Genomic DNA, 16,708 nt, shown 5'->3' on the forward strand with positions numbered 1-16,708 from the left:
ACAGAAAGAGAAAAAACACCTATTGTTATGTTCCTTTGATGGTGTGCAGTGTTATGTTTACCAGAGAAAACAATGGAAAATTAATGTTATATTTCTGCTGCCTTATTTGTACCAAGCTTTTGTGTGGGTTTTTCCCCATCCAGAGTCTAAGGCAGAGGTTTTTCTTTATTTTAAAATAAAATAGATCTGGCTTACTCCATCAAAGCAGAGCTTCTTTAGTTGCTTTCTTATACTTCTTAAATAGGTTGTTTTTGATGGCTTCTGAAAGATGGTTCGCTAAGCTTCTCTATTTGTGTGATTTACTTCCCATAGCCAACAAGCCCTACAGTGACCAGATTTTTATTTGGTTGAGATTCAATACATATCCAGGGTGAACTGTCCCCTGCAAAGCTCATACCTACATCCTTGAATTTCAGAAGCATTAGCCTCTGTTTAAAAAAAAGTTATAATGAAGTTATGTAATACGTGTTTCAGTAAATTAGTAAATTGCTAGAAGAACAGCAATAATACTTTGTGGTGTTAGATTTTACAGAGTGTTTTTACACATTTTCTCATCTGAACCTGACAACATTGGAGTGAGATAGATAGATCCAAAGAACTGTTTCCATTTTGCTCATAAGAAAAACATGTCTGCTGGGGGCTTGATGATTTGCCCAACATCATCTGAACCTGACTCTGAAATCTCAGTTACAGCCATAAATTCCAAGTAATGTGTATGGAATAAGTGATGTGCCAAACAGCATTAGCTATAGAAGGAAAAATTGCAAAGAGGAAGAAATTAAAAGATAGGTAATGGTAATTCATATGTTTTATGAAGTACCATTTGAAGAATTTATCATTATCTCTAATTTATATTGTATTTTTCTGCAGTGGATAGATGTCAGGGTGGTAAAAATGCCCCAAATCTAAATAATAAACCATGATTTATTAAAATAAATTAAAATGGAATAGAAACACATAATTCTTAATAGTTACAATATTTTACTAAGGTTAATAGTGGAGATTCTGAATATATAGACATCATTAAAGTCTTCTTTTTAGAATTTTAATTATATTACTTTTTCTAAAGATTTAAAGAGGCGTGTTAAAGATAGAGGACTTGGTAAATAGATTTAAGTAGGTTATAATTCTTTTCAGTGAAACACATATCTATACTTAAACATACTCTTATATCGTATCTCATTATTTTAAAGGATCCTAGTGTGCCCAATACATGTTTAAAATGAGAGATAGTATATATGAGAGGTACTGATATTGTAATTTGTAAAACATCACACCAATACAAGCTTCTTTTTAGTGGCAAATTTTTTAGTTAGAAATCTTACTTTTTACTTTATAAGCCAGCTAGCAAGATAGATGTAGATACCTATATAATTGACCTCTTTTATTGTGTTCTGTTCCCTTTACAGAGAAATGCTGTTATTTTTTCCACAGCAAAGTTAAATAATAGTAAATTTGTACTATTACTTATTATCTTTTCCCCTCTTTTTTTTTTTTTTTTTTTAAGTATCTATAGGATATAAATGTGCAGGTAGAGAAATATGAGAGGCTGGATGTACCCTAAAGACCTGGGAACTGGGCACAGTTTAAGGCAGCAAATCTTCTTTACTTACACAACTGACCCCCGAGTTGTGGGATGCAGGTAAAAGGCTCCCACACCCCCAATATGCCAGACATCAGACATCTGACAAGCTCGCGTTGGTTTGAGTCATCTTCCTGTCTAAATGGCTGCTGATATTTATTTCTCCAAGCTTGGTTACCCCCTTGTGTGAGTAAAGGACCTTCCATATAATATTTGCTCAAAATTTATCAAAGAATAGAACATGAAAATTTTATTTTCATAGAGAAAATTTGGAGCCAGTCTGTGAAACAGTGATTTTTATAAAACTATTTATCAGGGTTGAGTCAAGTGACAGAGTCATAGCTTAAAGAAATATCTTAGTTCTTCGGCCTTAATGCATATTTTCTCACTTCAGGCAACAGAAGCAGCAGTATACTAACCAGCTTGCCAAAGAAACAGACAAGTACATTAAAGAATTCGGATCCCTGCCCACCACCCCCAGTGAACAGGTATCAAGCTTTAAGACTCATTGCGGATGTACTGAATGAGAGAGAAAGCAAATGCACTGTAGGATCTTTGAACTGTTATGCTAGAAAGGAGCTTAGGGGGAAAAACTGTATTTCAGATTAGTTCACAGAACACAGAACTATACTTAATTGCCCAGGTAGTATCCTGTGGTTCAGTAAAGCAAAAATTATTTCCATGCAAATGCCCCGACCCGTAATTAAGTCAGTGCTGAGAAAGTACTTCCTGAGTAATTGTTTCCTGGCCTTCTAGTGCTGACTTCATGCAATGGGCACACCCATTCAAGATGTGAGGGTCCCTAGGGGCACATATTTCTTTCTGTGCTTACTTAGCGGAAGTTATTACTTAGGTAAGAGCATAAGGTTTTATTTTACTAAAAAAGAAAAAATAAGAGCTACTTTAAAATAACCTCAAAATCATGGCCCACTTTTTAGGATGAAAATTTGAGGTGAGAAATCCAGCCTTATGGGTCTCTTGCCTCAAGGTAAATATACACAGTATTTGGACATATTGTCGCAATGTTATGGAGAGTTAATCAGTAAGGCCCTGTAATTGGAGAGTGAGTGAAAATTTCAAAGTTAAATAGAGAGCCAGCTAGTGGTGAAACAGCGTTTGCAAATTCTATAGAACGTCACAGCTTGATTCTGGTAGGTTTTCCCCCCTTTTCCTCTAGCGTCAAAGGAAAATACAGAAGGATCGCTTAGTGGCTGAATTCACGACATCGCTGACAAACTTCCAGAAAGTTCAGAGGCAGGCAGCTGAGACAGAGAAAGAGTTTGTTGCTCGAGTAAGAGCCAGTTCCAGAGTATCTGTAAGTATTTAAAACGCATTACTAAAAAGTAAAAATGAACACGATACTCTCTAAGGATCCCTGAAAAGACGGCATTGGCCTGTTTTTTAAGTCACCAAGACCTGTGAATGTCTTGGAAATCAGTATTTGAATAGTTATTTTCAAGCGGTCAGTTTTTAAGAAGGATGATAGTTATGTGTCACTGTGATGATTTTGTCCATGTCCTGGGACAAAAGATTATAGATTATATAAAAATATGGGAACGTTTTGTCAGGAGAGATTGAGGGTCAAATCCTAAGTGGTATTCCCAGGTTTGCTTCAACTTGAGGCTGCTTCTTTGTGTCCATGCTAGTGGAGAGAGCACTTTACTCCTGCTTGCATGACAGAGATGGAAACGAACATTGTGAATGTAACGTATGAATACTGAAAGTGAAGGTACACCTGGAGAAAATCAACGAAAGGGTAATTTAGAGTGGAATTTTGACTTAATCTAATTTTAAATTCCCTTAGAAACTATCACAAGTTGTTCCTTAATGTAGAGGTTCCAAGACTATGTTACGTTTGCTCAAATAATATGTATTATTTGGCCCTTGAGAATATTTAATGAATTCCTTCCTTGTCAGCTTGGGATATAATGTTGTTATTACTTGAAGTAGTTGACCTAAAATCTTACAACAAGAACGTGTCTCACTTTCTCTACACATACACTCGAGTGCATATAAATCAGGTTAGATTATAATGAGGGAAAATGTGAGTGTGGTGTGTTTTTCTTTGCCCCTTCTCAATCCGTTCTATTACTAAATTATTCAGGGTGGTTTTCCTGAGGAGAGCTCAAAAGAAAAGAACCTTGTGTCCTGGGAAAGGTAAGAAGTATAACACATTATACAGATCAAAAGAGAATTTTTCGAATACCTTTTATACATTATTGTCCCTGGGACAGAATTAAAGCTTTCAGTCTATTATATCATAACTGTCCTAAGTTGTTTATAAATAGAAAACAAATAATAAATTTGAAAATTTTTCAAAATAATGATTTATTATAAAATGTATAAGTATACAAAAATATTCCAATATTGCAATAATGATAATTATTTATTCAAATAAATATTATTGACTTAATTGTTATTTGATATAGATTATTCCCCCATGTTGTGAGGTTTAAGTCAACTGAAAAGAAATAGTCAGCTGCCAAGTATAGCTTCCAATAATTAATTAACTCTGAAAAATAATATCAGTGAAATGAAGCATGAATACAATTTGATTAATATTTGTTATATTCTGAGAATTTAAGTGAGCAGTTGTCTGACTTCGAAGAAAAAATATTCTGTTTAGTAAGTACTTCTTAAATAAGAAGGAAGTCTCATTGTTTTAGTAACAGTCTTTCTCTTTTCCGTATTCTTTTCTTTTTATTAGCCAAACTCAACCCCAAGTGCAGGTGCAGGACGAAGAAATTACGGAAGATGACCTCCGCCTTATTCACGAGAGAGAGTCGTCTATCAGGCAACTTGAAGTAAGCTTTACATTGCGAAGTTGGACGGCTGCCCTGTGCTTAGTGCATTTGTCCTCGAGATGCTTAGATAATGCTGGGAGAGGGGTCGAGAAAGAAAACAAAATAAATATATCAATTTGGTGGCATTTCTCATATAAATTAGAATAATTCCCTTCCTTAAAAAATAATAATCTGGGGCCGGCCCAGTGGCGCAAGCAGTTAAGTGCACGTGCTCCGCTTTAGTGGCCCGGGGTTCGTAGGTTCAGATCCCAGGCGTGCACTGACGCACCACTTGTCGAGCCATGCTGTGGGCAGCGTCCCCTATAAAGTAGAGGAAGATAGGCACAGATGTTAGCTCATGGCCAATCTTCCTCAGCAAAAAAAAAATAAAAATAAAAATAAAGTAATAATAATAATCTTAGAATTTGTGCTACAGTGAGAGAACAAACTTCCTTCCACTCCAACTTTGTTTTTTTTGTTCCCAGGTCACCCAGCATTGAGAAAATATCAGTCTAGAGATAAATAGATAAATAACTGGTCAGAGAGTCTGGATGGCTCCCATGGCACATGATACACATCACACCTGCGTGAATAAGACTTCTGTATTATTTACAGAAGTCTTATTCTGTAAGGGCTTTAAATGTGTCTTATTTCTCTCTAGTATGTTTATGACATCAAAGAGATCTAAACAATTTAGGAACCCTTTCTTCCTATGGAACCTACCTATTTCCCTCAAAGGTGAACTGATAATAGCTAACAACAGCTACAATTTATTGAGGGCTTCTATGTGCCAAGCACTATGTGATAAATTCTTTATGTTAATATTCTCGTTCACTTATAAAACCTCCATGAACTGGTTAACTATGCCATAATCATTGCCATTTTACAGATGGGGAACCTAAGGCACAGGATGAATATATAAATTGCCCCACCCCTCCTGGATAAAATATTTAAACTTTACTTTTTAATCAGGCAAAATAATAGTTAGCATATATTGAAGAAAAGTAAATTTATAACTTCTTTATTCATCAGTATTCCATTGCCTATTCAAATTTATTAATGTGGGACTTTAAATTTATACCTAATATTTTATTCTTTTAAATTGTCAAATTGATGTATAAATTTTTACTAGAAATATATCATAACAAGAATATCTTACACTCTTATCAGGAAATACTGCTTGTGATAACAAACTAATCAGATTGAGTGACATAAACTCAGTGACCCACAACCCTTCTCTATTATAGATCCTTCATTCCCATCCTGCCTTGCCTGATACTTTTAATGTCACAGACTTATTTTAGAGAACTGGTTACTGTTATTCACGGTGTAGTTACTGGGGATTGCTCATGTAAAATAGTTTCCTGGTGTTTCCAACATTTGTGTGAAGTCTAGATGCCTGCTTGCCTATGTGTGAATGGTGATTTGGGTTTTTTTTATTTTCCCCTTTTGTGGATTGGGCACTGAATTTCTAATTATAGTAATATGTGCCTTTTTCTCTTAGGCTGATATTATGGATATTAATGAAATATTTAAAGATTTGGGAATGATGATTCATGAGCAAGGAGACATGATAGGTAAGACCTACTGATTAGATTTCGTGAGGTGGGAGCGAGCTGCATGCGATTCACCTGTGGTAACTTATCCAGCAAGAGTAACTGCTCCCTCCCTCTCTTTTGGTCCCTCTGGAATCAGAAACACAGTCTCTACAACAGACGAAGCATCACCCTTGGCATTGTCTAAAGCAGATCTCGTTTTTGGGTCCTAATGGTTGAAAGGACCAGCTTCATTTATTTCAGAAGCCACAAATTTAATCAGGGCCTACTGCTGCTGAGATCATGGAAGGCATCATGTAACGTCATTCTAGCTATTTCCAGGACTTCTGATTTCAGTCTTATCCCAATTTAATTCTCATCACACCCAGGACTTTTTGGGAAACTTGTGCTATTTATAATTGTGCATGTTATCTTGTCTTTTAGTTTAGAGGGAATAGGTAGCCATTTGCCTGATCACTCATTCTAATACCTTTTTAGTAGATTAATTTAGATGCTGAGACTTTCTTAAAAAAATTCTTAAAATCAGTGACTAAGACTCTCCTTAAGTTTTAAATGTAATAGTAGTTCATTTAAGGTGTAATTGTCAGCGTTGATTAGGATCCTGATCATGTTGATAATTTTGAAATATGAAGATACCTGTGGGTATGTCTAAAGATACATTTAATATATTTTCTGAATTTGGTTCAGTTGATATACTTGGACCTATAGCTTAATATAACTATAATTTGTCCATTCTTACCCTCCTCTCTAGCCCCAGTAGGTCACAGGGTAAAATTTCAAAAACCATTCATTCATCCAACAAATATTTATTGAGTGCCTGCTATATCTGGGCACAAATCTAGGCATTGGGGATTCAGCTGTAATTAAACAACAGATAAGAGACATTCTGCCTTTGTGGATCTTGTAATCTAATTGGAAGAGAGAGACATTTTAAAAAAAGAGAGAGAAAAGTAGGTAAATGGTGATAAGCGATGGGGAAGATAAGGCCGGGGCAGGGGGCTGGGACTGCTGGTGGTGGAGAATGTTGCCGCTTTATGTAGGGCAGGCAGTGAGGCCTTACTCATGGGTGACATTTGAGTGAAGACTTCTTGGAAGTAAGGGAGCAAGTAAGAGAAAGTGTTCCGGGCAGAGGAGGAGCAGGCACCAAGGCCTTCAGGCAGAAGCACGCCTGACACCGTTGGTCAGTGACGCGAGAGAGAGGAAGATGGAGATGGTGTCAGAAGTCACGGGGGCTGGCATCGTGTAGGATCCTGAGCCGTTGTAAGGACTTCTATTATTATTAATAGATGGGAAGCCATGGGAGGATTTGAGCAGAGCAGTGTTATAGTCTGACTTAGGTTTTAAAAGGCTCACTCTGGCTGCTAGGTTGAGAAAAGACTGTCAAGGGCAAGACCAAAAGCAGAGAGACCACTTGAGAGGCTGCTGAAAGAATCCAGGTGAGCAGATGTGTTGCCTTGGATCAGGATGGAAGCAACAAAGTGAGAAGTGATGGAATTCTGGATATTTTCTAAATGTGGAGCCAAAAAGATCTCCTGAGTACCTGGATGTGGGTCTGAGAGAGTAATTCAAGGATGACTCTGAGGTTTTGGCCTGGCCCACAAAATGGTGGTGTTGCCCTTTTCTGAGACAGAGAAATCTGTAACCGGAGCAGGTTTGGACAGGTGTAAGTCGTTAACTTCTGGCTATGTTAAGTCTGAGGGGCCAGTTGACACCCAAGTGAAGGTTTGATAGGCATTGGTAAGGTGAACGTGGCATTCAGGGGAGACGTCTGGGCTGGGGTATATATCTGGGGATCATCTGCACATAGATGGTGTTTAAAGCCCTGGGATTAGGTGAAGTCACCTAGGAAAAAAGTATAGACAGAGAAAGGAAGGGGTCTGAGGACTTCATCCTGGGTCCTGTGAATTTTAGAGTGTGGTCAGCAAACTACATCCATTCGTTTGTGTGTTAACTCTGGCAGCTTTCGTACAGTAGAGGCGTGGTGGAGTATATATGGCAGAAGTCATATGAACCACAAAACTTAAAATATTTATCATCTGGCCCTCTGTTGAACAAGTTTGCTTCTTCCTGCTTTAGAGCCCAGAGAGTTGTGGAGGAACCAACAAAAGAGACTAAGAGAGAGTAGCCAGTGACGACGAGGAAAACCAAGTGAAGGTGTTGTTTTGGAATGAGGTGGAGAAAGTGCCTCACGGGCAACGGCTGGTCAGCCGTTCAAATGCTGCTGTAGGTTGTAAACTCAGGATCAAGAATTACCTGCTGAGTTGAACCATGTGCAGGGCATAGGCGACCTTGGATGAGAGCTGTGTTGGTGAAATAGTGAGGGGAAAGCATGAGAAAGTCGACTGCAGAGAGAATGGGAGGAGAGCGACTGGAGGTAGCAAGTACTGACAGCTCTTGGAAGGAGTCAGGCTAGAAAGTGGACCAGAGCATGCGGGCACAGCTGCCAGTGGACGTGGAATAAATGAGAGGGGTTTTGGTTTGTTTTTAAGATAGGAGGTATAGATGGATAGGAATGATTCATGAGGGAAAGAAATGCTGATGGTAAGTGAGAAAGGGGAAAATCGCTGGGCTGAGGTCCTTGAGTTAAGTGGCAAGGAATGGGAGGAAGTACACAAATGGAATGGTAGGCTCCTGCTGGGAGCATGGACAGTTCCTTCCTGACAACAGCAGAGAAGGCAGAGCACGGGTCTTGTTGCGTGCAGTTGGTGGATAAGGTCGAAGGAGGAAAGAGAGAACATGAAGTGTGTGAGAGACAGTGGGAAAGTGGGGATCGGTGAAGTCAGGTCTTAGAACGAGTGAACTGTAAGGATAGCAGGTGAGACTGAAACTGAGATTGTGGAGAAGCTGCAGTTACTGGTCGTGACGGGTAGGGGATGTGACCCTGGAGGCAGGCAGCTGAGAAAGGGTACCAGGCAAAGTTTGAAAAATGTGTGTTCGAGGGATTGAGAGAGCAGAGTATTAGAAGGTCAGCAATTGGAGATTGAAATCGCCAATATGTTTGATACAAGCACTGAAGAGAGCATCAGTGAGTCGGGCTAAACTATTCAAGGACTGAGAAGAGACCATGAGATCTGCAGATGTCTGCCCCAAGGAGGGTTAGATGAGTTCCGTAGCATGAGCTTTCAAACTGAGAGTTGGTAGGGAGGAGGAAGAGACAGGGGTCTCTCGGGCTGCAAAGCGGCACCTGCTCCACCTCCAGGCCAGAGGAGGGTGGGAAGGAAAACTCACTTGAGAAGGCCACGTGGGTCCTCAGGGACGGCTAGGTCTCAGCACAGAAGTAGGTGGACGATGGCCACAGAGCAAGTGAGGTTCTCGGGTCTCTATATTTACTCTCAGTAACATTCCGATGCCTAGTACTGAGTTGGCCGTCAGAGAAGGCAAACCAGGTGACAGTGCTGTTCAGGGGTTACCAGGTGGAACTGGACTTGTTTTGTAGTGAAGATGATCACATTTCTTTTTTCCGAATTTCTGTGTCTTGTTTAGATCACCTGAGAAATAGTATAGGGAAGAATTATAGCTAGCTTAAAAAAAATTCAATTTTGTCCATCCACCACTAGTATTAACCTTTGAAGAGGGAACATGTTTAATCTTATCTTGAGTGAAACCTAGTAATCCATGCAGCTCTATTGCTGGAGCATCAACACAAGTTTAACAGTTTCCCGTGTATGTGTGTGTGCGCGCGCATGTGTTTTATTTTAAAGACAGCATAGAAGCCAACGTGGAAAACGCAGAGGTGCACGTTCAACAAGCGAACCAGCAGCTGTCCAGGGCGGCGGACTATCAGGTAATATCGACTGTAATAGATTGTCCTATAACTTAGACTTTTAACTGTGTGTCTGTGTGTGTAACCAGCTTTAAGGTGGCTGGAGATGTTGAATTTTAAAATCGTGTGGGAGCCAGGTCGGAAGTATGCCAGTCAGTTTACAACTGGGTGTAGCCTGTTTCTTCTCGGGGTTGAACCAGAATCGTGTCCCCAGGGAAGGGAAGTTGCGTGTTCAGAGTCAGGAGCGGAGCGGTGGAGAACTCCAGGCTTCCCTGCAGCCCCTGCTGTCTCTGTGACATCCCAACCCAGAAACCTCTGGGGCAGCCTCTCCCCCCGTTTCTCGCTGTTCCCTTCTCTCTTTTCTTTATTTTTGCCAGTGACACTCTGGACTGAAGAGGCGGAGGTCCTCGTCCTAGAGAGGTGTCTTTAGGTCCTGTGGAGACGGTGTTAGCTTGCAGAGTCCTTGAGGAGCTCTCGTGTCTGCGTTCAGCAGGCCCTTCACCAGGAGTGAATGGATTTCTTAAGTGAATCAGGTTAATAGAGGGAGTTCACATGTGTGTGTCAGGTGTAAAGTGTGTGTAAAGTACTCTACGAGTAATAGGACCACAAACTATTAACGTGTCTTATGACATGTGCTTTGATACTCAACAAGGATAAGGCCGAGCTCTTTGGGAGCCCCTAAATACCACCCTAGTCTTTGATTTAATTTCCCTTTTAAAACTCCATTTTTGTTGTTGTTGTTCATAATTATTTTCTCAGACCTTGTTACATTCTTATAAAATATCTAAGATATTGTCATCATCTTAGATGTTTTCAGTTGCTTTTCACGTTTTTACATCCACGTTCAGCTACATGGTTACAGGTTAGGATTTTGTTGTGTGAATATGAGTAATGTAGAGGGGCAGGGGAGCTGACGATGAATGCAAGGAAGCGATGGTAGATGGTAGAACTTCCAACTAACCTTGGAAGTTCCCTATAGTTTGTTTCAATGCCGTTTTTTTCACTGGACGAGTCACGGCGTATCCCGTGATGCAGAGAGAACAATGAAGCTGTGTAGAGTGCTGAGTTACAGCCACTTGTCTTCACCGATGGAGTGACTCGTGTGTACCTTCTTTGTGCGTGAGGTTCTGATACGCACCTCAGCAGAGTAAACGTCACTGTGTGAGGCACTGTGGGTTTCATTCATGAATAGTTGCACACATACACGCACACGCGCACACAGTAATCTGTAAAGGCCACCAGTTATAACTGCTCAAGCTTAGTGTCTAGCAGGATTCATCAGTGAGTGGCTTACATGTTATTTCGTCTTGCTTTTGGATTTTGGAGGGATGTAGACATATCCCCAAGTTTTACTTTTCCTCCTCCTTGTGGAAGGGCAAGCCTACAGCCACCCTGGGGAAAGGGACACATCTTCCCAAGCTGCACCTCCAGAGCTGGAGCTGCCCCCATTCTTGATTCCACAGGCCCTGAGGGGTGAGGAGAGGGCCAGGCCACGCTAGTGTTGGGAAGAGAGAGGCTTTCCAGTTGTCCTCCTTGGAAGCCTTGATATTAAACTCATGCCTCTGCAAAATACGGTGCTTCTAAATAGGATGGGTGAACCCTGAGCATAAAGGAAGGTGATGGGTGCCTTTCACTGTGGCACCCCGGGACCTCACTGCCCGCCGCGAGAGAGGGTGCCCTGGTCAACAGGGGAACTGTGGAAGAGCCACGATGTTCATAAAAGTACACTGCACATGGGAACAAGTGGTAGCCAGGCAGGGTCTGGGGAAAACCTGTAGGCATGACATGTGGAAACTCTAGAGAAGTCGTGTTTAATATATAAGTAGTATTAGATGAATACGTGGAATACTGAAAGTGTTCATGGTTTTCAGAGTCAGAAACATCTTTTTGTAAATTTTGTGGTACTGCTAGTTGACACAAAGTAAATTGACAAATTTTTCTACTTTGTAAGAAAAAGGATTCCTGCCTGTTGCTGTGAGATACACAAGCCATTAAAGAAATAGAGAAATCTGCAACTGGGCTCGGAATGAAGAATGGAACAGAACTCTTAGCCTTAGTATTTTAAATGACTGTATTATAATTTTTTAGCGCTTTTTCATTTGTGTATTGAGATTTTGAATGCAATTTCCATTAATATTAAAGAATGGGAATGATTTTGGAAACTAATAAATTTAGGAAAAAGTGCCAAACATTTACACTTGCTGATACTTTCACATAACTCATTTTAAAGAGCAGCTTTTTGATAAAAGTTTTAAAATATGTACACTTTTAAGCTGTTCTTTGTTTTCATACATAGATAACCTCGGTTTATTGCTTAAGTCGGTAACTTTTATTTCTCTGTGTCTTCTTTTTGAAGCCCAAACACACACCCAGAAAAATTACCAACAAAAGTTGAATAATTACTCCCTGAATTATACTATTAATTCAAGAATATTTTTTGAAAGAATAGTGTCATATGTACGTTGAAGAGATTTTTGAGAAGCAAAAAAATACAGCCAAAATTTTGAGGGCAATAAATTACCGTTGATTGAACCGAATGATTTTTAGCTGCTATGGAGATGCTCCTCTCCATCTGTAAACATGTTTTTGGTTTTTGCATCTACAGCGCAAATCCAGAAAAACCCTGTGCATCATCATTTTTGTCGTTGTCATCGGAGTTGTAATTATCAGTCTCATCATATGGGGAGCGAGCCGCTAAAATTATGAAGGAGCACACTATCGCACTACATTATCTAAATTATGTAGGAAGATTCCTGTAATCATGTTGTGTTTGTTTTTGTTTGTTTTTTTAAAAGGTATTGCATAAAGGATGGTTCCCATATTTTGTTATTTTTATTTGGGGGGAAGTTTCCTCTGGATTAAATCTGATATTTTCTAATATAGAAAGTTTTTCTAAATATCACTGCTGGCATAACTTCCATACTTTTCAGTCTCGTAACTGTTAGGCCGTTGCCCACATTGTATATGCCTTTCATGTATAATTTATTTATCCAGTTGACTTAGTTTTTGGAATTAGTAAATCTCAAGGTGTGTGCGTTCTGTGTGTATCTTTCTCTCACAGTGTAACATGCACCCAGATTTGTATTAACCTCAATTAAAAATCTCAAATTTAATTTTGATTTGGGCCAGCAGAGGAAATAGTCTCAATATTTTGAAAAAATTAACATATCTGTTTGTGGTGCTTTTTTTTCTGGTTCATAACAGCACAAATTGTCTATTTAACTTTTATGGTTGGTTTTGTCTTAAGACCTTTGTTTACTCTGCATGAAATCAATGAATCATTTCCTAGTGTATCTCATACTCCCAATGTGTATATATGAAGCATTTACTGTAGATTGCCTAGTAGAATACTAAGGGTAGATTGTTTCTACATAGGCTCTATGTAAGTCTGACATTTGCTGGGGAATGTGTAGTCACTATAAATGTCAAAAGTAACTTGGGGGAAGAGTGTGACAAATCAATACTTACTGTCTTAGAATTCTAAAGATCCCGACTTGTTATTCGCTGTGTATTTCCACAGCTGTTATGATGGAAAATTAATTACCTTCCTTTATGTCCTGTAGAATCATGGTTACTTTTGTATCCTTGGGTCAAAATTACTTTTGACAAGTAACTTTCCCACAATTGTTGTTTTTGAGCACCTAACCCTTAAAATTTAGCGTTTTACCTTGCATACCATTTTGTACCATCCTTCATTAGAAAAGGAATTGGATGTTTGCCAGTTAACTCACTTGCCTTTTTAAATCACTGTTGTTTTAATGCACTAATCTGAAAACTGTAAAGAGGACTATCTTAGTTTATAGTTTGTATTTTATAATGTTCTTATATAGCTGTTTGATAGTAAAGGCAATGTTTTACATGGCAAGCTGTGAGTCTTCAAATGGGAACAAATAAAATATTAAGTAACTAAGTAAATTGTGTCTTTGCAACCAAAATAAAGATGATTTCAAAAGTGTCTGGATAGTTCTGTTTCGTGAGGACTCTGCTTCCGTGAGACCGACGCTTGACACCTCGGCCTTTGGCTGCTGTGCCACCGGAGCTCTCAGGAGAGGAGATGTAACCGCAGGCAGCCATTCTGCATCTTTCCGGAGTACCAGTTGACTCCGAGTTTTTCTTCTGGAGGTCTTAAAAGGCATTGCCACTAATACGCAGAAGCTGCTTTGCATGTCAGCAAAACTCAGTTTTTTCCGCAAAAGGGACTGGAAAACTTTTTTGAGAGTGAGTGATTAGAGACTGTGTGTGACCAGAATTGGCTTGCTTTAGTGAACACGATGAGTGATGCAGAGAGGAGAATTCACACAGATACTAGCCGTCCCGAAGTCAGTGGGAGCCCGTCAGGCCTGCTCGGACATGTTCTTTCTTTGTAGGTGTACAGAGAAGCGTGCTGTTTCATGTGATAAACAGTGGCATATGGCTGTATAAAAGTCCCAGTCGCTTCCACAAATAAGTTCAATTTTTCACCACAGTTGTACTTGATAAAATGTTTATTTTCATACAGGCAAATGCATTTACTTCGATTTATTTCACGGTAAGTTCCCAATAACAGCAAAGGCACTTAATTTTGGGGGCATGATTTTAGCAACTTGATTTAAAATGTAATATTTTATAAATTATTTTAACTGGGACATAGGTTAATGATTAAAAACAGGAACTTTAGAGCCAGCCCTGATGGCCTAGCTGTTAAAGTTTGGCGCGCTCTGCTTCAGTGGCCCGGGTTCGGTTCCCGGGTACAGAAGCACACCACTTGTCTGTTAGTAGCCATGCTGTGGTGGTGGCTCACATAGAAGAATTAGAAGGACTTACAACTAGAATACACAACTATGTACTGGGGCTTTCAAGAAGGAAAAAAAAAGAGAAAGGAAGATCGGCAACAGATGTTAGCTCAGGGTGATTCTTTCCCAGCCAAAAAAAAAAAAAAAGAATGGTTAAAAAAAAACAGGAACTTTAGTGGCTTGTGGCTTGCATTCTTTTAAGAAACATTAATTTTGAGGGAAAAATTTACACAAAATATTTGAAATACAGAGTAGTTTTTATTAGAAAAAATAAAATGGAAAACAGTATAATAGCCAAATTTTAAAAATTCTAAGTTTTCCTTTAGGTTAGTTTTAGAATCTTGCTTTGAAAGATGATGTTTACACCATGAAAAATAAAATTAGAGTTGTTTTTATGACTGACAACATATCTGAACCTGTTTGAGTCAAACAGAGTCTTAAACTGAAGAAGATTCCTTATCTTATTGTTCCTTATCTTCTTATTCTATATTGTTCATTTCAGTGTGTGCTCCAAAGACGTGCTTGAATGACACCAATTGAGATTAACCAGACTCTTTGCTTAAATTGAATGACATCGTGGCATAAGGGTGTTTGGCTGTTGTTCTGCTCATTAAATATTATGAAAATGTTTTCATTTTGCACAGTGGTTGATGGTAAAAGAAGAATTGGTGCCGTTTCAACATAATATGGTTTGCTTTTTAGTAGGCATGGGATCAACTCTGAAAAAATATAGATGTGGGCACAGGTGGAGCTTGGTCTGGGACAGGAGACCGTGGACACAGCCCTGGAGTCAGGCCCACTGAACACACTGGATGCCCCGCAGCAGCGTCAGTATCGGGGGCTGGGAACACTGCACCTTGAAGAGGTTGCCCCTGGGTCCTGCAAAGTCTTCACCGCTTTTGTTAAAAATGGTAAAATTTTGTACACAAAAAATAGTGTTTTAAATACCAATGTTCTTTACACAAATTTATAACGAAAAAAGAAATGACTTTTGAAGGCTTCTTGTTGCATAGAATTAGTCTGTGGTTTAGCAAGGAAAGTGCAGAATAGTTTTTCTAGTTGGTGTAATTTTTGTTTCTTCTTATAGAAAAAAGAATGTCATAATAAAAGACAAAACCTGTATAAAGAAAAAAAGTCCTTGTCCACCTTAATAGTCAAGAGTGATTCACAAGGGTAACTTATTTGGCATTTATTTTTTGAAAGGCAAAATTGGCTGTGTTTTTCACACATGACCAGGTTGCTGCAATAAAGATTAAATTTCAGAATGGGATGAAGAGAGTCGTTTGGATAAGTTATGAGTTAAATGACATTTTTAGTTCATTTAAATATGATGAAAATTCCTCATTTCATGGTAAAGAACATCATCAGGCATCCTTCTTTCCTGGAAAGAAAAAAAAAAAAAAGTTGTGTATTTTCATGATTCACTTACAACAAGTGACCCCAGACCTCTTCAGTCCACCATAAGATTTGAGCAGCTTGACCTCTTGGCAAGGAAATACACTTAGCAAAATTTACACCAACAGGAGGCTGAGACTGTTACACTGAACCACTTCTGTGGCAGAACACGTGACGTCTCTGCTTAACAACTGCCCAGACATGGTTCATGAACTAGTGAAGAGAAAACCATTTCCCCCCCAAGTTTAGGAGTTTGAGTACTGTAACGGGAAAGAAGTTGGCTGGATGTAAGCATGCAGGGTCATCTTTCTTCATTTCAGCTGGGTTTTCCAAAGTCAGTAGATTCAGTGAAGCAGCATCTCATTCACTGAGTTAATGAGACCTGTAGGAAACTTCCCCCTTAGTTCTGATTTAAACAGTTGTAACATTTCTGCAGGGTTCAGTCAGGAAAACAGCCACTTGATAGAAGCATGAAGGCTTTCAGTGTGGGGAATTGGGAGCTTCCACAAGCATCAGAAGGGCAGGCGAGGGAGGTGGTTCTGCAGCACCGCCTTGGGTGGGTCTCAGGAGCTGGTCCAATCTGGAAACATCGGGAGCTCCTGTCATCTCAGCCGGCAGCTCTGATGCCGGTGAGTCTCAAGGAACTGTCTCGGCTGTGGATAGCACCAAAGCAGGTGACGTGCAAGAGATCTTGAAGCTGCTGCAGTGCCCACATCTGCTGCCTGCCTGCCCTTCTGTTGCAACAGCCTCAGGAAGGGCGGCCTCCCAATGTCATGGAAATGCCTCTCAGTGGTCCACTCTGCCTTAGAACCAGGAAGCAAAGGAGGTTCTGGGAAATGTAGTTTCTGGCCTCCCTG

At 39.5% G+C, this 16,708-nt stretch overlaps 1 protein-coding gene across 4 annotated transcripts in view; it reads left to right on the top strand.

The window, feature by feature from the left end:
• Positions 1-15,744, top strand: part of STX7 (syntaxin 7) — a 48,543-nt gene extending 32,799 nt beyond the window's left edge. For 2 of the 4 annotated variants that reach the window (XM_058566252.1, XM_058566253.1), the window contains exons 4-10: positions 1,977-2,070; positions 2,760-2,897; positions 3,687-3,739; positions 4,290-4,386; positions 5,870-5,942; positions 9,623-9,705; positions 15,101-15,744. In XM_058566252.1, coding sequence (XP_058422235.1) covers positions 1,977-2,070; positions 2,760-2,897; positions 3,687-3,739; positions 4,290-4,386; positions 5,870-5,942; positions 9,623-9,705; positions 15,101-15,259 — 697 coding nt within the window. In that variant the 3' untranslated portion in view covers positions 15,260-15,744. The other 2 variants (XM_058566254.1, XM_058566255.1) reach the window with 2 other exon arrangements.
• The last annotated feature ends 964 nt before the right edge of the window (positions 15,745-16,708 follow it).

The sequence above is a fragment of the Diceros bicornis genome, chromosome 23 (assembly GCF_020826845.1).
Source record: "Diceros bicornis minor isolate mBicDic1 chromosome 23, mDicBic1.mat.cur, whole genome shotgun sequence".
NCBI classification, from domain to species: domain Eukaryota; kingdom Metazoa; phylum Chordata; class Mammalia; order Perissodactyla; family Rhinocerotidae; genus Diceros; species Diceros bicornis.